General features: G+C 46.3%; 1 protein-coding gene across 1 annotated transcript in view; it reads right to left on the bottom strand.

Annotated features, from left to right (window-relative positions):
* The window catches only part of FGD3 (FYVE, RhoGEF and PH domain containing 3), a 59733-nt gene extending 39106 nt beyond the window's left edge, over positions 1–20627 (bottom strand). Inside the window, exons 1-4 of the mRNA XM_009647893.2 lie at positions 20375–20627; positions 13552–13722; positions 8144–8312; positions 6418–7015 (exon numbers count right to left, since the gene is read on the bottom strand). Coding sequence (XP_009646188.1) covers positions 6418–7015; positions 8144–8312; positions 13552–13576 — 792 coding nt within the window. The 5' untranslated portion in view covers positions 13577–13722; positions 20375–20627. The remainder of the gene's footprint in view (positions 1–6417; positions 7016–8143; positions 8313–13551; positions 13723–20374) is intronic.
* Positions 20628–22129: the final 1502 nt, after the last annotated feature.

Raw genomic sequence — 22129 nt, 5'->3', positions numbered from 1 at the left:
AGCTTTGGCATGGACTCTGCCTGCCCTGCTGCTCAAATAATTTCAAGCAAACTCTATATACTCCTTCAAGGTATTCTAACTTGCTACACAGCATCCTGCTCCACTCATGTGATACATATTAATATGTAGGGGGAAAGGACAAAAGAAATCACAGCACAGCAAAGCTTTGAACTTGTTAGAAGGAAATACAACAGATTACAGCTCACAATGAAATGCATTGCTGGATGTTCAAATTCCATTAACTACAAGGATCTCTCATTGAGGAGGAATTTATTTGCCAGTTTTGCTGGGCACAGAAGAGCACCTGAAAGAAAGGCCCTGACGTAATCAGGCCGCATGCCAGCCGCCAAGAGCATCCTTTGATTCGTTTGAATTCAGAATTTGAAAAATAATTATTCCCAACCAAATACCTTTGTTCTCAGAAGTAAATCTTTACATAGCGCAGGCACTTTTTAACCTCCTGACCTTCACCATCTGCAACTCAGTTTACATTTCCAAAAAACTTGCCCGACATCTGCTTAAATACCAAACCATGCTGAACAGACTCATCTTGAGCGCAGTTTAAAGAGCGACTCTGCCTGCAGTTGCTATCTCTGCTAGTGGCAGAGGTAGGCACATTTTTTGGGCTAATTTGTAACATACTGGCCTTTCAATGGACGTAAGGTTTTAAATGAAATAGTAGATGAATTAAACGTGAGGCAGTCCCATTCTTCCAACCTTATTTTGTGCCACGGCAGGACAGCTTTAATGAAGTCTGAGCAATAACTCAGTTCACTATGAACGAGATATTTCATTGTCTGTTGTTTCTAAAGAGAACAAATCTGCAAACTGAAATGTGGATTATATTCCTTAGTTACAGTCTTACTCAAATATTTAAGTCACACCAGTGAAGCATAGCTAACCCCACCAGTGAAGCCCTGGAAGAGCAACTTGCCCTTTACAAGGCACGTAAATAACACAGCAATGTAAGAAGTTGTAGCCTTCCACCCTATGCAGGTTTTTGGCTGTTTGAGTCTTGTAAATATATTTCACTCCTGCTTTGCCCGATGCGCTTGCTGACTGCGTGCTCGGCATGGCCAAGGCCATGGCCACAGCCCACCATAGCTGTCATCCATGGCCACGCGTTACAACTGTACATGTAGTGCAGTTTGTAAAGCAGTTTAGCTGGTGGGGTGACAAGGAAGATGAGAAAAGGGAAGCAGTAGGTGTTGGCTTCACAACACAGGAAGCTCACTCCAGCGCTCGCAGCAGCAGTTGCACGATGCTGTCACTTCTTTGCAGAAGATTCAGAAATTCATTTCCAGCTGTAACTGTCCATAAAACATTTTAAAGAAAAAAGGAATGCCAGCCTGAAAACAGAGAAGCAGCTTCTCATAAAGGTCAGACTCACACCTGTGGTGGGAATACATTTGCACTTCAAACACCCCAGTCCCAGATCCAAACTGGGGAGTGGCGTGCGCTGAGCTCATTTGTGCAATTAAGTGGCCACAACTGCATCACTGCTTCCTGCAAAGCTGCTCACCAGCCCCGCCAGACACCCGCCGAGCATGCTCGGGCCACGTATTCACAGATGCAAAGACTGACCTGGCTATCACAAAAAGCAAATTTAAAGTGAAAATTAAAAGTAAAAACCAAAGGCTTGATGTGAGCAAACTTGGGCACTACTCTGCAGTGACCATGTTCAGTTCGCACCTCCATCACGAGTGGCTTTCAGCGAACCTTGCAAGAAAGCTGCTGGGATACGGCTTAGGCTAAACTCATATACGGTTCTGCTTTAAAACGCCACCAGCCACCCCTACAAAGAGTGCAGGAAGTCCCAGAAAGATTACAGTTAACTTCCTGCTCAAAAATACTGAAACCTGTATGGAAAAGTTATCCTATGCTTGGTCGTCATCTTTGTTGTATTGAGACCTCATTTTCACTGGGATATTTAAAAAAAAAAAAAAAAAAAAACAACGATGATGATGATAATCTATCTCACTGTTCTTTAATAGCATTATGACTAAAACATCGACCTGTGCAACGTTTTTTCAGCATATACACAGAGATAATCTTACCCAAGGTCTGACTTGCAGACTGCAGGCCAGATTTTCCAATACAAACTGTACCATGAAATCAGAAGTGAAATCGCAGCTCTGCACAGGCAGAATGGACATGTGTGTTGGTGCCTGCACGAGGCCTGTGTGGGACTTTGTTATTGCCGTTTTACCCAGCAGGAAGTAGGACAGATGGAGAAAGGCATTTTCTGGTGATTACTAACGAGCACATATTGCTCTTAGAGAAAAATATCTGAATAAAAGGATATGAAGAAGCGTTAGCCATCTCAGAAGCATTGCTCCGTTGCCCCTGGGCAGCCGGCAAGAGCCCTGGGTATGCGACTACAGAGCATGACAGACCCTCAGTGTCACTTTTACAGCATTTCTTTTGTTTGCAGCCATCGAGGCTCAGTTCTTGGAGCTCCTGACATTTTCTGAGACATTATCAAAACTAATAAGCTCCCCTTGTTCATTTTCACTTTGATAAAGGATAACTGGAAATCCCAGTCCGTCACTCCTGACATTTTAAAACATATTCCCGTCATTGTGGGCTAGCAGCAAGCCCTGTCAGACTGTGCCACAGACTCCCCAGGGTAGCCACGTCCCACTGCAGAGCCAAGCCTAGACTAAATATGCCGCCACGAGTCGCCTATCAGGCAATGTTACCTTGCGAACCATGGGACGTGTGAAAGCTCAGAGCTGGATGGAGTGATACCTGAAGTAGAAAATTAGAGAAGATAAAAGCAAATTTGATTTTTTTTTTCCTACTTATATTTATTCATGAGCTTCACTTAACTTGATATCCTAGGAGTTACTGAGCCGTCATTAAATCACGCTGCAGCTGTACTTCTTAGGCATCCTCCTCCAACTCTAACAATACTTTCTAGAAACTTGCATACTTAATGCGAGCGTGGTTACCTCCATGGTGCAGCTGCACAGCCTGGTACTAAGGACCAGGAAGGAGGAAGCAGAAGACAATGCTGGCTCCCGAGACAAAGCTTTTAGGAGGAGCTGGGGTCTCCCTGGGTCTCGCGCCAGCAGCCGCTGAGCTCCGCTCTCTTCCTTTGAACAGGGCAGGCACCTTGTTTTCTGGAAAATTACCAGTACTGTCAAAGGTGGCATGAACTTCCAGCCTAAGAACAACCACTCACAAGTCAACGTTGAGTCAAGCTTGCTCTTCTCACTGGAAGCCGTGGCCCTTTACCCTAGCCCTTAGTCCCTAATGCCCCAGAACGTGCAACAGAGCCAAAGCCGAGAGCAGGGGGATGACATGGGCACCTAACACAGATCAGCTTCATGTGCCTTGTCCTCAGGAAAGGACACAACCCCTACCCTACAGAAGAGGACACAAATCCCTAAGCCTTCCCCCTCCACCTGGCTGCTAACTTAGCGCAGCTTGGTCAGTGCCAGAAATGCCTTTTGAAGGCAAAATCAAGTCAAAATCCAAGGGAGAACCTGAAGAGTATTTACGTGATGAGAGTAGCACAAGAAAACAAAAAAAATCCTCCTCTAGAGACCTCTCTCTTTTATGAATTCACCAAGCATGCTGCAGAGAAGGATGACCTTGTAACCCTGTGCTTTATCAGCAACTATTTCCTACTACCTGGATATGTAACCTAAGGAACAAGACTTAAAAATCAGCCAGAAAAACTCTGATGTCTTACAAAACATGGGTGTTTGTCGGCAAAGCACTCCTTAATCATACGGTTAAAGTTTCCTGCTTGGGTTTGCCACAGTTGGCTTGATACTACATTCCCAGTCCACCCAGCAAATTTAACTGCCAGATTAAAGATTTTTTAATTTAATGCATTATTTTCTTGCTAGCATGTTGCAACTAGTAAACAATCTTTAAAATAATATTTCAGTTGCACATATGCACATACATATATATTATGAATACAACATAATTAGTGTATTTCACAGCGTGTGTGTATGTAAATGCCAACAGAAGCAGCAGGGAGGCCTTCAGCTGTGATGGGGAAGCTGCCCATTTGAGATGTAAACATGTAGCAGGTGTCAATGGACAAACTGGATGTTGTGTTAATAGATGCTAATAGAGAGATGCTAATTGCAGGCTCCATCACTGAGATGTTTCCTGCCCAACTGCCCCATTAAATTCTTGCATACAGGATAAAAGGCAGAGGTCTGCTTTGGCCCCGCCATCCTGCTGGGTGCCCTATGTCCACTGCTATGGATTTACTCCTGCGCAAGATTAGGGGAACCTGCACGGCAGACTTCCATGCCCAGGCAGCCATGTCCGATGCAGGCAGAGCCAAGGCTACAGCATCCTCCCCGGCTGCTGGGGAGGTGGGACAGCCTGACAGGTTCCTCCTCCTGAACCCACACCAGCGGCCAGCAGGACACGAGGCATGAACGAGATCGCATCCTCTCCATCTACAGAAAGCAGTTGGGTTTGGCCAAACAGGCCTGGTTTGTGCAGCCCTTGCTGCTTCCCAGCCTGCCGACTCCTTTCCACGTCCCTCTGCCTAACCCAGCTCTAGCACCTGGTGCATTCGGTGTTCACCGCATTTGCAGAAGCCGCAGCACACCAGTGAAGGGCCGGAGGGTCCCCAGATACAAAGGCAGCATCTGAACGGCATGAATGGAAGTTGAGTCCGGCCACGTCAGGCTGAGCTTGAGGTAAAGCAGAGAAAGAGCAGCAGCACAGAGCAATGCCCGGGGCCTTTTCATACCTCCCCGTTGGTACGTTTGCCTCATTAGGCTGCTGCATCTTCTTGGAAAAAAGGGAACACCACAGTGCGTTAGTTGTACCCTGAAACCGTACTCATCAGCTCTGAGACAGAACTGCTTGCACACCACATCCCTGCACCCAGTTTTCACCACTCTTTCAGTAGTCACTGCCTGATTTGACCCAGAAGCTGCTGAATGAGTTTTAACAGCCGCATGTCCTGAGGGACACGCTCTGGCACATGCACACATCGGGGCATATTTGGCGATTCCAGCAGACCCACCCGATTTGCACAGACTGAGGTGTGAGTGCTATGGGTCACTCGCTGCCGCTCAGCAGTTGTTAGTGCTCGTCATATTCTTAAAAAAAATAAAAATCCAGCATATGAGCTTCAGTGTCGTGATGGCTGAGGGGGGAAAAGACAAAACCTCAAAACACCCCCAAACACAAACAAAAACCCCCACCAAACAAAAAGTGGAGTATTTTGCAGACGTTTTGCTCAAAGCATCTCCTGTTTTCTTTTTCTGGAAAAATTTAACCCATTCTAAAAAGAACTGTCTTGATAAACAGATAATCAAAGGAATCTGTAATTAATCTTACGCAGCTGCAGCAAATACACAACAGCGTGGACTACATGACTCTGGATTCAAGCAAAATCTCTTCTAGCTACCGATTCCTGAAGGGTAATTTGATATAACTGCAATCAAAAGTAGCACGGCATGGATCCACACGTATGGACAGATCCACAGCCACAGAAGCACAGGCTTTGTGCTTTAAAAAAAAAACAAAAAAACAAAACCGTGATGGCTGAGGGGGGAAAAGACAAAACCTCAAAACACCCCCAAACACAAACAAAAACCCCCACCAAACAAAAAGTGGAGTATTTTGCAGACGTTTTGCTCAAAGCATCTCCTGTTTTCTTTTTCTGGAAAAATTTAACCCATTCTAAAAAGAACTGTCTTGATAAACAGATAATCAAAGGAATCTGTAATTAATCTTACGCAGCTGCAGCAAATACACAACAGCGTGGACTACATGACTTTGGATTCAAGCAAAATCTCTTCTAGCTACCGATTCCTGAAGGGTAATTTGATATAACTGCAATCAAAAGTAGCACGGCATGGATCCACACGTATGGACAGATCCACAGCCACAGAAGCACAGGCTTTGTGCTTTAAAAAAAAACCAAAAAAACAAAACAAAAAACCAAAAAAAAAACCACCACAAAAAGACCATTAGAAGAGATTTCCATCGAGCATGTCATGTCCTTCTCGGATGCAAGGCCCTGACCCTGCAAGACACAGCATCCCATTAGCCCCTGCATACCAGGGAGCCCTGCTGAAAACAACACGGTCTGACAACTAGAAGCTGTTTCTCTGTTTCTCCAAACGAGAAACACAGGGTGTGAGTCTTTACCTACAAAAGTACTTAAATTTTAACAACTTACATCTGGCTGTGATGGATTCTCTTATATGAAATCAAGACTGGGAATCTTTCTAAAAGATACAATCCAGGTCAGGAACAAGATGTGACCTGCATCAAGCAGGAAATTATAGTGACTGTCACGATCCTTTGACGTAAACCCAACCAAATAAAAAACCCAAACAACATATGAAAGTGATGCAAGGGATCTCTGGCCAGGGGCAGGAACTGGTTTCAGAGTACGTAATAGTAAGGAACAAACTACCTTACCTTGTTTACATCCAAGTACTCTAACTTTGGCACGTCTGCTGTCTCTTGCTCCTCGCTGCTTCCTTCATCAATGTCGCTGTCTTCGTCCTGCGTGGAGTCCCTCTTCTGCTCTGCAGAGGAAGGCTTGCTGCCCTTTTTGTCAGGTTCCACCTCCCCTGGGTTCCCAGCTACGCTGGACTTCTTTTGCTCTGCACCGTCTTCGTTGGGGAAAGTCTCCCCTGCCACGCTACAAGAAGGACTGTCGATGCCACTGTCTCTGTTGGGAATTTTACCATTACCATTCAGTTCTGCAGGTGAGTCCTTATGGCCAAGCTCTCCTGACGGCTCTGTGCTCACATTCACGGCAGTGCAGTCTTCATGGCTTTTGTTATCGCCTATGCTTAGCTCTTTAATTTTCATTATGTCTGTGTTAGATAGATCCATGCTGCATGGCACATCTGGCTCATTTTCATCGGGTTCACTTTTCTCGTTTGTGGAAGAGCCGCTGGAAGCCACCATGTCACAGTCACACGAGCTCGGCTGTTTGGACGAGTCCAGGCCAGGTTCCATCTTAAGAGCTAAATTTAGCTGGTTTCTTTGAAGAATATGCACAGGTTGCCTGTGGGTGAAGAGGTAGCACCAGAGTCATTCATATTAACACTCAGAGATTTCAGAAGTGCCCCAAATCAGAGAGGGCCTGATGATCATTTGATTCAAGTTGTAGTTCTTAAACCCCCCAAAAATCCTAGGAGGCAAGTGTGTGCACGTCGCTGTAATATTCACCCAACAGTTTCCAATAAAAGCACACCACCCCCAGCCAAAGGCTTTACTGAAATGGCACCAGTAGCGTCCTGGAACTTCAGTACTCCCCGTGTTGCCCTGACAAACAGTCTGGTTTGCAGGTTTGGGGAGGGAGGGATCACCTTGTAAAAGAAGCATTTGTTTGTGGGTTCGTTTAAACAGGAACTCACATTCTTCACCAGAACAAAGCCTTTGGGGCAAGGTACCTTCTGCCAGAGAGAGGATGTTTTTGAAACACCAGGCACTACTTTTTTCTTTTCAAAAGACACCTTACCAGATCCGTGATCTTACACTCCGAGGCACAGCACAGCGCCTGTCTCCATCTCCCTCTTTATGAAAAAAATCACACCAGTCCATCAGGCAGATTTGGGCTTCAGAGAGAATTTTCATGTGTTTGTAAAATAAGGTGGTTTTACAGCAAAATACATGTATTTTATCCTATTTAATGTCTCTTGATATACAAAGTTTCAGGGGCAAGGCTGTTCTACACGATGCTGTTTCACAGCACATTGCAATTTAACTCTCCCCTGCTTCCAAGGAGCAAGTGAACAGATTCTGTGATGGTTACTGCACCTTAGACAGAAAATGCAGTTATTTCATAGCCCAACAAGCTACTTCCTAGAACACGAAAACAACCCTGACATCAAGCCTGCTTATTGAAGGCAGACTTGGCTACTTGTTTCAGGTAGAACACTTACCAAATTCAGCAGGTCTTAAGCCCTTAAGAACATCTGTACGATACAAACAAAAAGTCACTGAAATACCTGCTTTTATTAAAAAAAATTAATAAAGCATTGTGTAGTCAGTCAGGTTTTGCACTTCCGGTAGAAACCATCCCAAGAAGAGTTTCTACATGACAACTACAATTAACGTTTTCTATTGTTACATTCGAAGTTAACAACACAGAGCAAGGAGATCAGAGCAGATCCCGCGAAGCCGTATTTACCTAATACTTTCAAATTTCTCAATGAGCGTGTTGACTCCAGCGGATATTGGTATTTCTTCCTCTCCAGGCGCTAAGCTCCTCGACGACTTGGGATCAGCTGGCAAAGGCCGAGAAGGTGCAGGAGGAATTCTTTCCTGCCCAGGTTTGAGATGGACAGGCTTAGGAGGTACTAATAAAAGAGAGGGGAAAAAACGCGAGAATAAATCTCCATCTTCTTTATCCTAAACCGGGAACAAAATCCAAGTGCTCAATGCAGGACAAGGCGTAGGCATTCTCGCGTCAGCCTTTATAACTTATGCAGTCCCAAAGTATTTCTTAAACCCAAGCAGACTGCTACACGCTACAGAAACATGACGGGCTTCTCTCTGCAGCCCTATCAGACGCGTTAACGAAGCAAGAGGCTCGCGGAACGTTACCGCTTCCTTGTTACCAAACAGGATGCACAGTTCACACTTCGTTTCTGCAAATGTGCTCACCACCTCAATCACACTAACGCGTTTCCCCTCCCATGACTTTTCAAAACTCAGGCACTCTGTTGAACCTCGTACACTGGGGGCAAAAAAGGAAAAAAAAATAAACCCAGCCCAAAACAAACCACCAAAACGCAATCTCCGCCATGGATTTCAGTGCCTTGTGTTCTCTTGGTCAAAACCATCACAGGCAGAACACAATAGCTTTTCTTCCCTTCATTCTCCCTCCCCCACCTCTTCTGTGGTGTAGTCTTAATAAATTTCCTTCCTCTTTTGGTTATACGTTGAGTTACATATGACACAAATAAAACACACGTTGTAAGAACGCACGCATTCTGCTTAAGGAGGTGAGGGCTCAAAGCTTAATATGCTATTGTAAAAAAATGTCATTTAACTTAAATGTAATGTAATTTTTAAAAATGTATTCAGAGCTCATATTGATTGCAGAGTAAATGGCTATGGAAATGCGCAAGCAGTACCCATGGCAACAGGTTCACGTGCTGCTGTCACACTTTGGTACAGCGAAAGCAACCTCACACAGGCAGACCCGGCACCAGGAGGCAGGGAAACTGGCTGCACAGTTGCTCCCAAAACACACGCTGCTGGTCCACCCCCTCTGGTCTGGACTACCCAAAGAGTTAACGCATTGAACAAGGAACCTCTAAATAAGCATTTTATTAAACGATGTTTTCAAGAACTATTTATTTCGAGCATTTCCAATTTTTAAATGGTCCACAGGGAAATTGGCATAATGCAGTTAAAGTTGTAGTGGAGCTTTAATGAGCCTCTGCTCTGAATGTACTGTCAGGGCTGCTTTCTTCAGGAGGCTAGATGGAGGCACACGCAGCCAAAAAGCCTGTTCTCCCCACCAGCAGAAGGCTCTGCATCTGCCGTGAGGTCCGTCAGCTCAGCGCCCTCCCTGGTCAGTGGCCGGGGTCAGTGCCGAAGGACTGCTCAAGAGTTTCGGAGCTCTGGGTGTACCCAGGCTTTAAACTACCTATGGTACTGAGTTTATTTCAGCACCAAAGAATAAAATCAAATATTCTAAGGATTTGAGCTTTAATGGGACACTTCCTACAAGAGAACTGATTTGCCCAGTCTCCAAAACCATCTGGAATTCCCGTCTTAAAATAAAGGCGTTACACTTGACTTTTGGAAACACCACCACAAAACCTGTCCTACACTAGAATAACAGGTAAGCAGGAAAAGAAAATCATCAGGCATGTGAACAGGATGCTGGAGCTCTATGTTTTGTTGCCTGGGTTTTCACTTGCACCCCGCATGATCAGTGAGTGCCTGGCCACATTTCTCCTTGTAAAAACAACCTGAGAAAAAAGCACCCCTACAACCCTCTGGCTGCTCAAGCCATCACAGGTGAGCTGCAGGCTCTTTGCAGATGCCAGTGCTCAGAAGCTGACGTTTGCTGCCGAAGCATTCGCACTAACAGTGATGGGTGTCACTGCTGCCCGTGAAAATGCTCCATGTCTTTCCTGTCCATGGACCCCACCTGAATCACCTGAGCCAACGTGCTCTGCGCTGGACACAAAGGAAGCAGGAAAACCCTTCTGTCGGTTCTGAGTTTTTATTTACTGAAATAATAAGACATCAGCGCAGAGGCAAAGACGCTGACCTTACCAAGAGCTACTTATGAAGCAAAATTTTAAAAAAAAACCCACACAAGATCATAGAATGGTTTGGGTCAGAAGGGACCTGTAAAGCCCATCCAGTCCAACCCCACTGCCACGAGCAGGGGCATCTTCACCCAGACCAGGGTGCTCAGAGCCCATCTGACTCCAGAGCTGACACAAACCCCTACATTCAGAATGTACAAGGAAGCAGTGTTACCTATCACAACACAGACTTTTAAATTGAAAACCATTTCAGACTTCTATGGAAGAATGAAAGATACGCATACTAAGAACACCACGAGATGAGCTTGTTGGTATCTGCGTCCTTGTCCTAAGTACTAAATGAACAGTCAGCCCCAGAAAAAAAGTAGGTGCTGCTTTTAGGTAGGGATCCAGAACCCGAAGTGGGAGCCCAAGCAAAACCCCTGCTCACGCTCTGAAGCCACCTTCCACGGGTCCCAGCCCATGCCAGAACCAACACTGCTGTTTTCTCACTCCGGGTGCCAGCCGCAAGGCAGCAGGACCTCTGACGGAGCATCCAGTGCCCACCCTGTGCACATGCGGGGGGACTGGTGGAGAAAAGCACACAAGCCAGCTGCACAGGAGAGATACCAGCAGTACAGGGTGTGCTATATGTAGTGCCTGAGGCCACGTGCAGGAATGGCGTTTCCCCAGTCCTCCTCCTCCCGAAGGCTTTACCCAGCGGCCTACAGCTACAGGCAGAAACCAAGGCACAAAATCTTCATTGCAGAAGGAACAAGTGCAATAACGAGAAGCAGCAGCACAGAATTAGAAAAGGGAAAAGCAAGGTTAAATATGTGGGAGAAGGCACCACCCAGACTTGGCCCTGGGTCTGTAGACCAACAGCGAATGAGCACCCTTCCCTGGCTGCACACTGAGCATCTCAGCCTTTGCGTCACTTCAGCCCCCCCAGCCCACAAATTTCTCTCTCGCAAATGCCTCCTCTACAGTAACATGCAAACACTCAACACACATTTATCCACAACTTCGCGGAGGCATTCCCATCAATCATCCCAGCGGATGTGGGTCTGTTGCGACTCCGTGGGAAAGCTGGGAGGACCCAATAAAGAGACGTCCAAGTGGCGTGAGTCGCACTTGTGGATTTTCTTACTTTGGTCAAGCTCCCTTGACAAGAAGAGACCTAAAAAAATACACATGATGAGGCACACTGTGAAGGGTTATCCCCTGGGAAGCAAATACGCCCAAAGAAAGCATTAATGACCCAACAGCACAGCCTTGGTGGGGGGTAGAGAGCTGATCCCAGAGTCTCAGGTGGGGATGCCAGCACATCCCACCCAGCAAGTCAACAAAAAACAGGCCTGAACGAGGCATCCAGGTGGCTCCAGGGAGAAAGCCCTGGGAAGAAAGGTTCTTGCATAAAAATACCAACAAAAAGCTGAGCCAAGGTTTATGTCTGCTGCAAGGAAATGCACCACACTGCCACAACTGCTTTTTTTGGACATGGCCACCAAGAGGAAGCAATGATGTTTTACAGGAAAAATGTCAACTTCAATATAGTCAATGTAATAAAAACAACTTTTTTTTTTTTTTTTGACAATTTCATTTTCTGGAGACGCACGAAGAGTTCTCCTTTCCCTGATGGTATACAGCCCATGCAGTAACAGGAGATCAGCAACTGTACAAGGGATTAAAGCCATTTCAAATCCACCAAAGTCAATAAAAGTGAAAAAACCTGCGCCATCCTCCCTTCCCTGAGGGGTGCACACATGTTGTTCTCTGCTGCCATACATAAGCTAACTGCAGATAATTTTTAAAAGCTCACTTTATAAAGAAGTGAAGTGAAGTAATAAAATAATGATTTAAAATTTGTGACGAATAAGTGTCTTGCAGGAAGACGACTGGCACATCCATGACCAAGCCTTGTAACGCTGATTTGTAGCTTTGCCTGACCTGGCTCAGTCTGAGCCATTCGGTGGGCTGATTTTTGAGTATGGGGTTCTACACAACAGCCTCTCCCAGGAATTTGCACTGTGACTCCTGTTTCCTCTTGGACTACTTTTATAGTGACATCAAGAAGCCCAACAAACTGAGTTCTGTTAAAAAAAATATTCGCGAGATTAACTAGTCCAGAAAGCATTTTGCCTTGTTGGGCGTTTACTTCACCTCATTAACACATTTCCATGCTTTTCAAAGCATTAACCAGACGGTCAGGCACACTGACTTCTTTGGCTCCAAGCTCATGGCTGTAGTGGCAGAGAGAGCTTGGCTGTGCGTGAGCAGCAGAAGGAAGCAGTACCGATCTCAGAGCAGGAAGCAGATGGTACTAGCCTGCTGGGGGAGCTCTGAAGCATGATTTGAATCAAGATAAATAGGCCCCCTCCAACTTCCCTGAAATCCTTACATATGAAAACCAGGCCACGTCCTTAGTAACTGGAAACCAGTGTGATCAGTACAGCATTGAAGGACCTACACCAGGGGAATTCATTCCATTTCTGACTGAACAGACACTTCTGCTATTCCTTTGTATTGTTGGTACTAACAGCATCCATGGAATACCCACTAGTTAAACCTGGATGACCAAGACTTCAAAGTAAAAGCTCCATAAATACACAAGACATTGCGTCATTTCACTGATGGCACAACATGAGAACAATTCATCCTCTTTCAAGAAATCTACTGCAGGTTTTTTCTAGCGCTCAGAAGTTTTAGGGAATAAAAGCCTGGGGAGAGCAAAGAGATGCCTGGAGCCCAGCTGGAACATGCTTCCTCCTGGCTTCTCTGCCACCATCCTTTGGGATTGCCACCTATTCACCCAGGAGTCTGGCAGGTCTGCGGCACTGCCACATGCTGCTCCTGCACGCAACTGGTTTGGCTCCCATTTCTCATTTCTAAAATATCTTTGTTCCATTCAGACACTTCCTCTTGCTATGCATAGTTTCTTACAATAAATGGAAAACAGACAAGGTTTAAACAATATGCTGTTCTTACCTAAAGACTTTTAAAAAAAATTAATAAAGAATGAAAACAATATTGCTAAATTAAACCTATGCTTCACAGCTGCGTGAGGAATGACAACAGAACAGGAAATACAAATTGACAAGTGAAGTGTCTGTTATTCCTGAATCAGTTCCTTCCTGAAGGCTTCCCCAAGAGGTTACGTAACAGTGGGAAAAACGGAGATCATAAAACCCTCACGGCTGTACCTCAACCTTAGAACATAAATGTAACTGTTTTGCTGTGACATAAAATTAAAACAACTCATTTAAAAATATGACATTTCCCGTGCAACTGAAGCTTATACAATTGCTAGGAGGCCAAAGCCACTTGCCTTGGGGCTTCTGCAGAGGATGCATTTTGGCCAGTGGAGTTTTGGTTTTGGGCTTCCTTCCCGTCTGATGGATGCATTGCGCCGGGCTGATGTGCTGCAGCTCCCCACACGCCTCCAACGCTGGATTTGAGTCAATGTGGCATTTGATTTGAAAAGGAGAACAAGGGCAACCTGAGAGGGGGAGAGGGAGAAAAGTCAGTATTTATTTCGTTCTATTAACCCTGAAGAAATCTGTGCTACTTCTAGAAGCACATTGTTCATCCGAGTTCCTGAGGAAGGGGAGGGGGCAGAAGAGGGGTGAGCCGTTCACTCTCAACTTATCACAACCAACATATCCAGCCTTAATAATTACGTCAAACTGGCTGGCTGATGAGACAGCGGGAATTGCAGTGATCCTGTCTTTAATTAATGACTTATTTCTTTACTATGGACACCCAAAATAAAAGAGTAAATACAAAGGATAAAAACCACTTCAAGAGGATTCCTCCAAAGAGGAATATGAGTGCCCCAGCACACAACATGGCACTATTTGGTAAAATACCTCCGTTAAACTGAGAAACACATCCCAGGGGGACGGTGTGAGTGCCCTTCCTTTAGGAGATTCAAGCACTCAAGCTGCAGCACACCACTAGTACTATTCCTCCGCACATACAACACGAACAGTTCTCTAAAAGGCTCCGGTCCAGAAAATGCTGTTAAGGTACGATCCAGTGGGAAAACAGAGAAAGGAGCAATTCGCATCTTTGTTTGCCTTTTAACTTAACATTCTTGGTTCATTTCTGTGGACACTCTGGAAATAAACCCACGCACCCACTTTCATATAGCAGATGCTGCATTTTTTGATTTGGGTTTTTTTTGGACTTGTGGCAAGCCTGCAGCTACACGAAATCTTTGTACCAGCATTACTGGTGCATCATGAGAAGGTAAAAAAAAGAGTTTAAAAAGGTCCACGGTTTCAAATTCCTGCGTATGTACACATGAATATATGCGCTTCCGGCAGTTCTGAGGTGGAAAATGTATTAAATGTAGAAATTTGAACGCTAATCCATAAAAACATGGCAAAGAAAACATGACAAACCTGCTTTCCATATTCCTGTTTTGAAGTGGACCAGTTGAAATTGCCAGCGTGGTGCTGGAGTGAGAGGGGGAGGGCATCACGTAGAGAGGATTCATCTAAACATGAAAAATCAACCTTCACCCTCCTGTGACGTGTTCCAAGAACACGGTGTTGGCTTCACAAATACAACCAACTCTCAGCCAGATTTATATTAAGAGCAAAAACCCGAAGTAACAAGCACCTCCATCTACTGGGTTTATACTAATGATATTAAATCAGGATTGGACCTTTTGAATGAAGACTTTGAAATCTGAGCCATACAGGCTGCTCGGGAAGATTAGTTGAGAGCCAGCCTCAAAATGCAGACCCTTTCACTGCGATACAGATTGGTGGGGTTTTTTTTAATAAGCATAAAATATTAAAGTCAATTTTGCTGACAAAAATAGATTCAGATGGCATGGATCTATTTACTGATCTCTGACACACAAACATACAACGCCCAAATTCCTTGGTGTGGCTGCAAGTTGGTGCTGTTTGGAGCTTCATTAGCATTTCTACCATAAAATCTGCTTTTCAGCAGCTTTGAGACCAACTATTAAAACATCCTCCAGCTGAAACCAGGGATTTATAAGTACTAAGCTTTATTCAAAAACAATTTCACTTATCAGGAAATGCAGTGACAGTAGGGTAGATTATTAGAGCAGATTAATAGATTATGACACACACATCATCACAGGAGTTTATGCAGATGCGTCAGCCCTGGGTGCTGAGCTCCCTGGGCAGCAGTAGCGGTGCTGCCCAGGCCAGCTTTCAGTGAAAGAACTGAGACCTCTTCCTTATTACCAGTAGCTCAGCACAGCAAGAAATTAAAATAGTGCACAAGGGAAAAGCTCTAATTCAGGAAAATAAAAAGGGCAGCATATAGAAGGCAGTGTTTCAGCAGGCACTCGCGAGTGTCTGCGACTGGAAGGCAACCCAGCAATGTTGTATTTTCCTAAAAGTTACTTTAACGATCCAATTCTCTGTGGACAAATCTCTGTACTTATAACAGCTCTCCAGAAAACACCTCCAACCATGCTATGTTGTTTGATCATACAAGCATGGCACTGGCTTCCTTGCTGGTGGGTGCTGAGCCCCCGGGGATGCTGGATGTGACCCCAGTCCCCCGCTGCAGCTGAGGGAGGAGAGACCCTGTCCTCCTCCTGTCCTCAGGTACCACATCCCCAGGGCATCCTCAGGCACCACATCCTAAGCCGCGCCCAGCTACCCCTGGGCTGACTTGGGATAAATCCAACTTATGACTTGGGTTGCCCTAGGCATTCCCTGTTCCTCTTCAACCACTGCCACAAAAAGGGACTGTCTTGCTGGTATCATGTTGTAAAGTTTCAAAAGGAACTAAACCCCATTTCCTTTTTATTTCCTACTGCCATCCATCGCTGTAGCAGCAGGTCTGACAATTTTCCTTTCTTACTGATAGAAATCGGAGCTACTGGTTACTTGCTCGCTTTCAAGTGGAGGGCACCACCAGACACCTCTTCTGTGACCAGGCTAAAAGCTCTTAGGACCTGCTGGTGTCACTGAAAAGTAAAGTGCTTTGATCCTTGTTTTATAAATCCACACACAAGTTTTTGTCTTCTGCACAGTCCTGTCGGACAACCAAGGCACAAGATCCTCCACTGGTAATTGCCCTACAAATGCGTCCACCTTGCCTGAAATGAGCTCTGAACTTGGCTTTGAATGCTCCAGGACTTGTGCTCAGAGGCGTTTGCACAGTGAGTACTTAGTGAAGCCTTACGCTACTTCCCATTAAGACAGACCTGTTATTTAAAAAAAAAAATCCATCCTCCTCTGAACATAGACTATTGATATCATCTTGTGTATTGCATATAGAGGTGACTGCTGAAAATACCTTGCTGTTCACCTACTGCCTGCACTTAACCCATGCATTTACTGACGGTACACCCAAAGAGCGAGTGGGCACAAAGCAGAAAATGAAACTGGTAAGTAGTTGGAAAGAAGAGGAACGTGGAAAGCCACAAGTGCCTTAAGTACCAAATGTAGTGCTGGCCCTAAATCAAGAAAAATATGCATAGGTGAAACCACAGAAGCAGCTTGCATTCTTTGTTACTTAATTAAAGCCAAGATGGTTCCCTCCCTTCAGCTCTGATGTGGCTCCTAAGGCTGCTTTTTGCACACAAGACAAAAATCCACTTTCCTTACGTATTTTTTCAAGTGCTATAAAATGATCTGTGAAAACAAAATTTACTGGATTATTTCACATGGAATTCTCTGAAAGCAAAATCCACTCTTTGACAACTGCCCTCTGGGTCCTCCTGGGAATGGAAAACGAGAGGGACAACACAAATAAGAGCCCCCTGCAAGATGTCCACAGTTCTGCCAGGGTGGGAGCGGGTGATGGGCCCCCCTGCCTTCCCCCCTTCATCCACCAAACCCGCAGGACCCAACGCTGAAGCCGCCTCCTTTTTGCTCTCCAGCGCAGCGTTGGGTAGTGCAAACCCTCCCTGGGCCAGATCAGCTGAAACGGCCATGGAAGCACCGGGGAAGCGCGCTGGTATGTGCAAATGGACAAGAACAGTTATTTGTGTCCAAACCTTGCAAGAGGCTACCAGTAATAAGCATTTATTCCCAGAGTGCCCAGCTGATGCTGAGTTCACATCAGATCCCCAGCGGCCGGCAGCAGCTCGGAGCAGGGTCCCAGCGTGCCCGGAGGCAGCACATGCCAGCGCCTCCCAGGCACGCACAACAGGTGGAGCACTGAACACCCGCGCGTACAATTCCACAAGTGCAAACCCTGCTGTGAACCTCAGCTTCGCCAGGCCCAGTCCCTGCATCTCTAATGTATTTAATCTCAAGTGTTTAATGGCTTATTCGTAATTCCACTCACAGGAACAACGCCGCTCACAACTTCTCTGTTCAAAACCCTTACAATCAGAAAGGAACAAAGACAACGCTTTCCATAGATAATTTTTTGTATTATATCAATAAAATAGTATGTATTTAAGGTTTCCCCTAAGGTAAAACTTAAATGCAACTTCTGAAAATGCCTAAGGTAATGTACAATATGTATTTTCACTGAAATGGAAAAAGAACTTCAGTCTTCCTAACAGAATTCGATGCCACTGGGAAACTGTTTCACAGCACAGAGAAATTTCTCAAGTGCCTGACCTTATCCTCACCAAGCTGTTTGCTCCCAGATGAAAGCCTGGTTTCTGATTAACTTCTCTTAGGCGCTGTCGCAAACTCGAAGGCTGTCACATATTTTTCTATTAGACTAAGGTAAAATACAAGGATTTTGGGTGCTGCACTGAGCGTAGCAGTGAAGAGCCCAGCTGAGCCCGGGCAGCTGAACCTCAGGCCACAGGCTTTCCTCCCAGCACACAGCCAGATTCAGATCTTGTGCTGGACACCTAGACCCCTGGTAGCAGCATTCAAAAACAATCCCAGTTTAAAATACAAAGTATCTCGGAGGCCTGTGACAGACAGCAGCAAGAACCAGAAATGTTATGACAAGCTCCTGGTGTGGCGCATCCCATACTTGCTGATGCGCTGGGAGGATTTCTTACCCAGCCCTCTTTCAGAGGAAAAGAGTTTTGCAGTATTCAGCTGAAACGAAGAAAGCCTAAACCCCATCAGGTTAGCCCAAAGCCTAAACCCCATCATCTTATAGCCCCTAGCCTAAACCCCATCAGCTTAGCCCAAAGCCTAAACCCCATCATCTTAACCCTCTTTCTCTCCCCCCCCCCCCCCCACCAAGACATGGGGAGGGTGCAAGGAGAAGAAGGGGTGATAAACGCTGGGCTAAGCGAAGGCTCTGCAGACTGGACACGCTCGAAGAGCATCATAAGCAACACCTACTTTGTAAGTTTGCTTTCACCGAGAGTTAATACCACTGGGGAATTTCTCCATCCACCCAGGATGATGAACGTGACTTTCACAGCATAACTTGAATGCCCGCTCCAGGGGGGCTTGCCCAAGGGCAATTCTCAAGCCCCCAGCCATGCTCAAACCTGGAACTCCCGTGAGCAGGGAGGCACGGCCCCAGCCACAGAGTTCCCACTGTTCCTCCTCGGGGGACCCTCCCTCGAGGGAAGAGAAAATAGTCTCAGCGACCAGCCAAAGGGCTTTCGAACTCCTGCCACCACATCGCTGCTGTCACCCACAAGTTGAACAAGCTCTGTGAGCTTCCAGTTTCCTAACTCTTTGCTGGTTTAGGCTCTCTGCAACATCACTGAAGTCAACGGCTCCAAAAGGCAACTCAGTGTATTGTGACCCATCAGGCCCTACACTAGCTGTGGGAAGACATAATTCTCTAATCCTTCTCCGAGCATCGAAAAGTGAAACTGTTCCTGATGGAAGCTGGCTGTGGCACCCAGAAATGCAGCTAGCAGCTGTGCCTCTGTTTCTAATGCTGTTTTGCAATATGCATCATGAACATCAAATGGATAAGCAGCCACCACCGGTCTGATTAAAAGCCTGTCTGCAAGAAAAGACACAAAGATAAAGGAACTAGAATCTATATAATGGTAAAAGGCATTTCTGCAGCGAACAGGAGTCTGGACAACTAAGCATGCGCCCAGGACTGACCAGATCTAAAAGTATCATCAAATCCAACAAACCCCCCAGCTGTTAACATGCAGAGCCATTCTGAAAGCTATTCCTTGCCTGGCCATCTTAACAGGGACTTAGCTCTTCCCTAAGTCTGGCTACAAACTGAGCGTGTGCCGTGCACCTCTGACCCCCGCTAGCAGGTTCTCATTGTGCCCAGCTGTATTTTCAGCTGGAATGCCCATGTGGGCATTCCCTAACGCTGTTGCTGACGGTGAAGTTCTCTTCCGTCATCCCTTCCTTCTCAGTAAAAGCATTTCAGGGAGGAGAGGCTGCTCTTAAGGCAGAAACCCACTGTTAGGAAGCAAAGGGCTTCAAGGGCAGAGCTAATGCCTGTATCTGAATAAAATAAACCCTGCTGAGAGGACCTCTGACACAAATCAAAAGGTGCTGGGTATGTCTTCCCTGTGCCGGCGGGCATCTGGCGAGCGGTGCGATGCTCCGTCCTTCAGGCCTGGGCTGCATCACGGGCACAGCTGGGTAAGGTTCCTTTGAAGGAGCTCCAGCGCTCACTGCACCGTTGGAAAACCCGCAGCACGCTGCAACGAAATTTCTCTCGCAGTGCTGTAGTGATGGGGCCACGCTACTCGGCTTGGCACCGTCAGTTACAAAGCACACACCACCGTCCTCAGAGGGTCTGCGAGCAGCAGCTCCGGAGCCCGTGCTCTTCCTCACCCCTCCCATTTCACACATTGCCCAGCACTGACCTTAGCTCCCAACCCTCTCCTGCAGAGCAGAAGGAAGCAAAGCCTTTCCCACCCTGCCACCAGGCATACCCTTCTCTTCCCTCTTACACTGCTTCATTACCTCCAGCATTTTCCTCAAACCCACTTAAAAACCCACCTCTTCCTCCTGCCCGCGGCCCATCAGACCCCTGGCAGGGGCGTAAAGCCGCGTGCACTTGGGCAGGGACACGCACCCTCCTATCAGACCCAGCTCGGTGGCACCGACAACTGTTATTTCACACAACATCTATTTATCTGGCATTTCTAAAGATCAACTTCAGTGAAAAGAGCAACAGCAAAGTTATCACCCTAAGGTTTCAGATACAGATACAATCAAGAAAACATCATGTTGGAAAGCAAGAAAGAATCTAGCATGGACTGCAATTCCACATGACAAGAGATGTGCATCACTTACTTGGGTTTGAGCAGAGACCCCCACATTTTTTCTTATTCGCTCAAGCTGTGAGACAACCAAAAGCAAGGGAGAGGAGGTCCTGCAGCAGCTCCCATCTCAGGGCTTGAAATGCTGTGCTTGCAGGCACCGACCTCCCCGTCCCGCTTCCCACCACCAGCACGGTCGGGTGACTCCACGAGTATGAACGTGGCAAAGGCGAGCGGAGGAGCTTGACTGAGCAGAAGTTGCAGGGGTTGCTGCCAGTCTGTGGGAAAATGCCCTTCGGTTTTAAGTTTCAGCCGTGTCTGAAACACGACACGCAGCACGCGGGTGGTTTAGAAGCCTGAATCTTCCTGAAGCAGAAAAGAGGAGGAAGCTTGATCTCTTCAGAAAGCTTTCTGCTTAGACACAGTGCGGTACTAATGCAGGAGCACTTGGGAGCAGCAGTGACGTGCCACGGAAACCAAACCCCCAGCTCCCAGCATGCCAGCTCTCAGACTGCTTCACCGCTCCTCTGAGGAATAACAGACCCAAGTACAACCAGACACAGTCTTCCCAAAAGGGCTGGATCGGGAAGAGCCTTCTGAAGGAAAAGGCGCGAAGTCTGCCATGAAACAGCCTGCACAAGTGGTAATAAATGTAATTTGGCAGGCATGGGACGGAGCACATTAAAAGATTCCATCAAAAGTCCCTAAAATTTTCAATGCTCCTTCTTCCCCTCCTCCTGCTCTCGCAGCAGGATCCCACCTCAGGAAACAAAGGGAGAAACAAAGTGTAGAAGTTACCCTTCTCCAAATGAAACGCTTCGTTTCAGGGCAAGCACATCCCTGGGAAGCAGCCGAAGGGGGCTGCTAGTTTGTGCCCTTAGCAGAAAACCCCTGAGTCTGCAAACCACACCAAACCTCTGAGGAGGGCTGCGAGAAATTCGGTAAATTCAGTTTAACACACTTATGACAACACAGAGATACACCCAGAAAAGAAGGATTTTTCACAGGAAGGACCAAACAGCTAAAATTTGTGCATATAAAGCACAAGAAGCGAGCTTCCCCAGACCTGTGCTGCTAGGATTTGAGACTTCGGGATTTGATGTGCTTTTATCCTGTTCTGACTACTTCACCTAAATGCCTTAGGTGAGGGCACTTCCTTTAACAGAGATCTCTGCAGGTCCTGAGGGTCACTACTGAAAATCACTGGCACAGTATTCGCCATAAACTTGCATCAAGATTCCTCACCTTTAAGCCCACTGGACCCTTTTAAAGCAAATTCCCGCGGGCTAACCCGAATAATTCAAGGCTACGCTTTACCAGCACCGGGGCGTGCGTTGCGCCACTCGTCATCTGAATCACAACTGATGCGTTCTTGAGAAAGCAGTTTTCAGCTCTGGCTTTTTCTGTTCTTCTTGAAACTGGTCCCAAAGGCCAAGCCCCAAAGGATTTATCCCATAGACATGGTCAGCTGGCAAACCACTATTAAAAACTGGCTATAAAAGTGATTCTTAAGTGTTTGCTCTATATTTATACGTATGTATATAATTTACACATATTTATATAACGTACAACAGGCAGGAGAAGACCTCTGAGCAAGAGGAGCGAGGAGCTTCACAATGAATTCTGTATCACAGCACTACTCAACACAGGTGTGTGAATCAAATTACTGCTGAGGTCTTTCTACTCATTAGGGACAAGGTAAAGAAAGGGCAGAACAGGAGCACGTCTTAGAAACCGTGCTGCTGGGAAGTCATTGCACTCCAGGGGAAGGGAAAAAGCAGACAAACCA

Source organism: Egretta garzetta, unplaced genomic scaffold, assembly GCF_000687185.1.
Source record: "Egretta garzetta isolate BGI_Z169 unplaced genomic scaffold, ASM68718v1 scaffold451, whole genome shotgun sequence".
NCBI classification, from domain to species: domain Eukaryota; kingdom Metazoa; phylum Chordata; class Aves; order Pelecaniformes; family Ardeidae; genus Egretta; species Egretta garzetta.
Note: the sequence above shows the minus strand (reverse complement) of the source record. Positions and strands in the feature narration are given on the sequence as shown.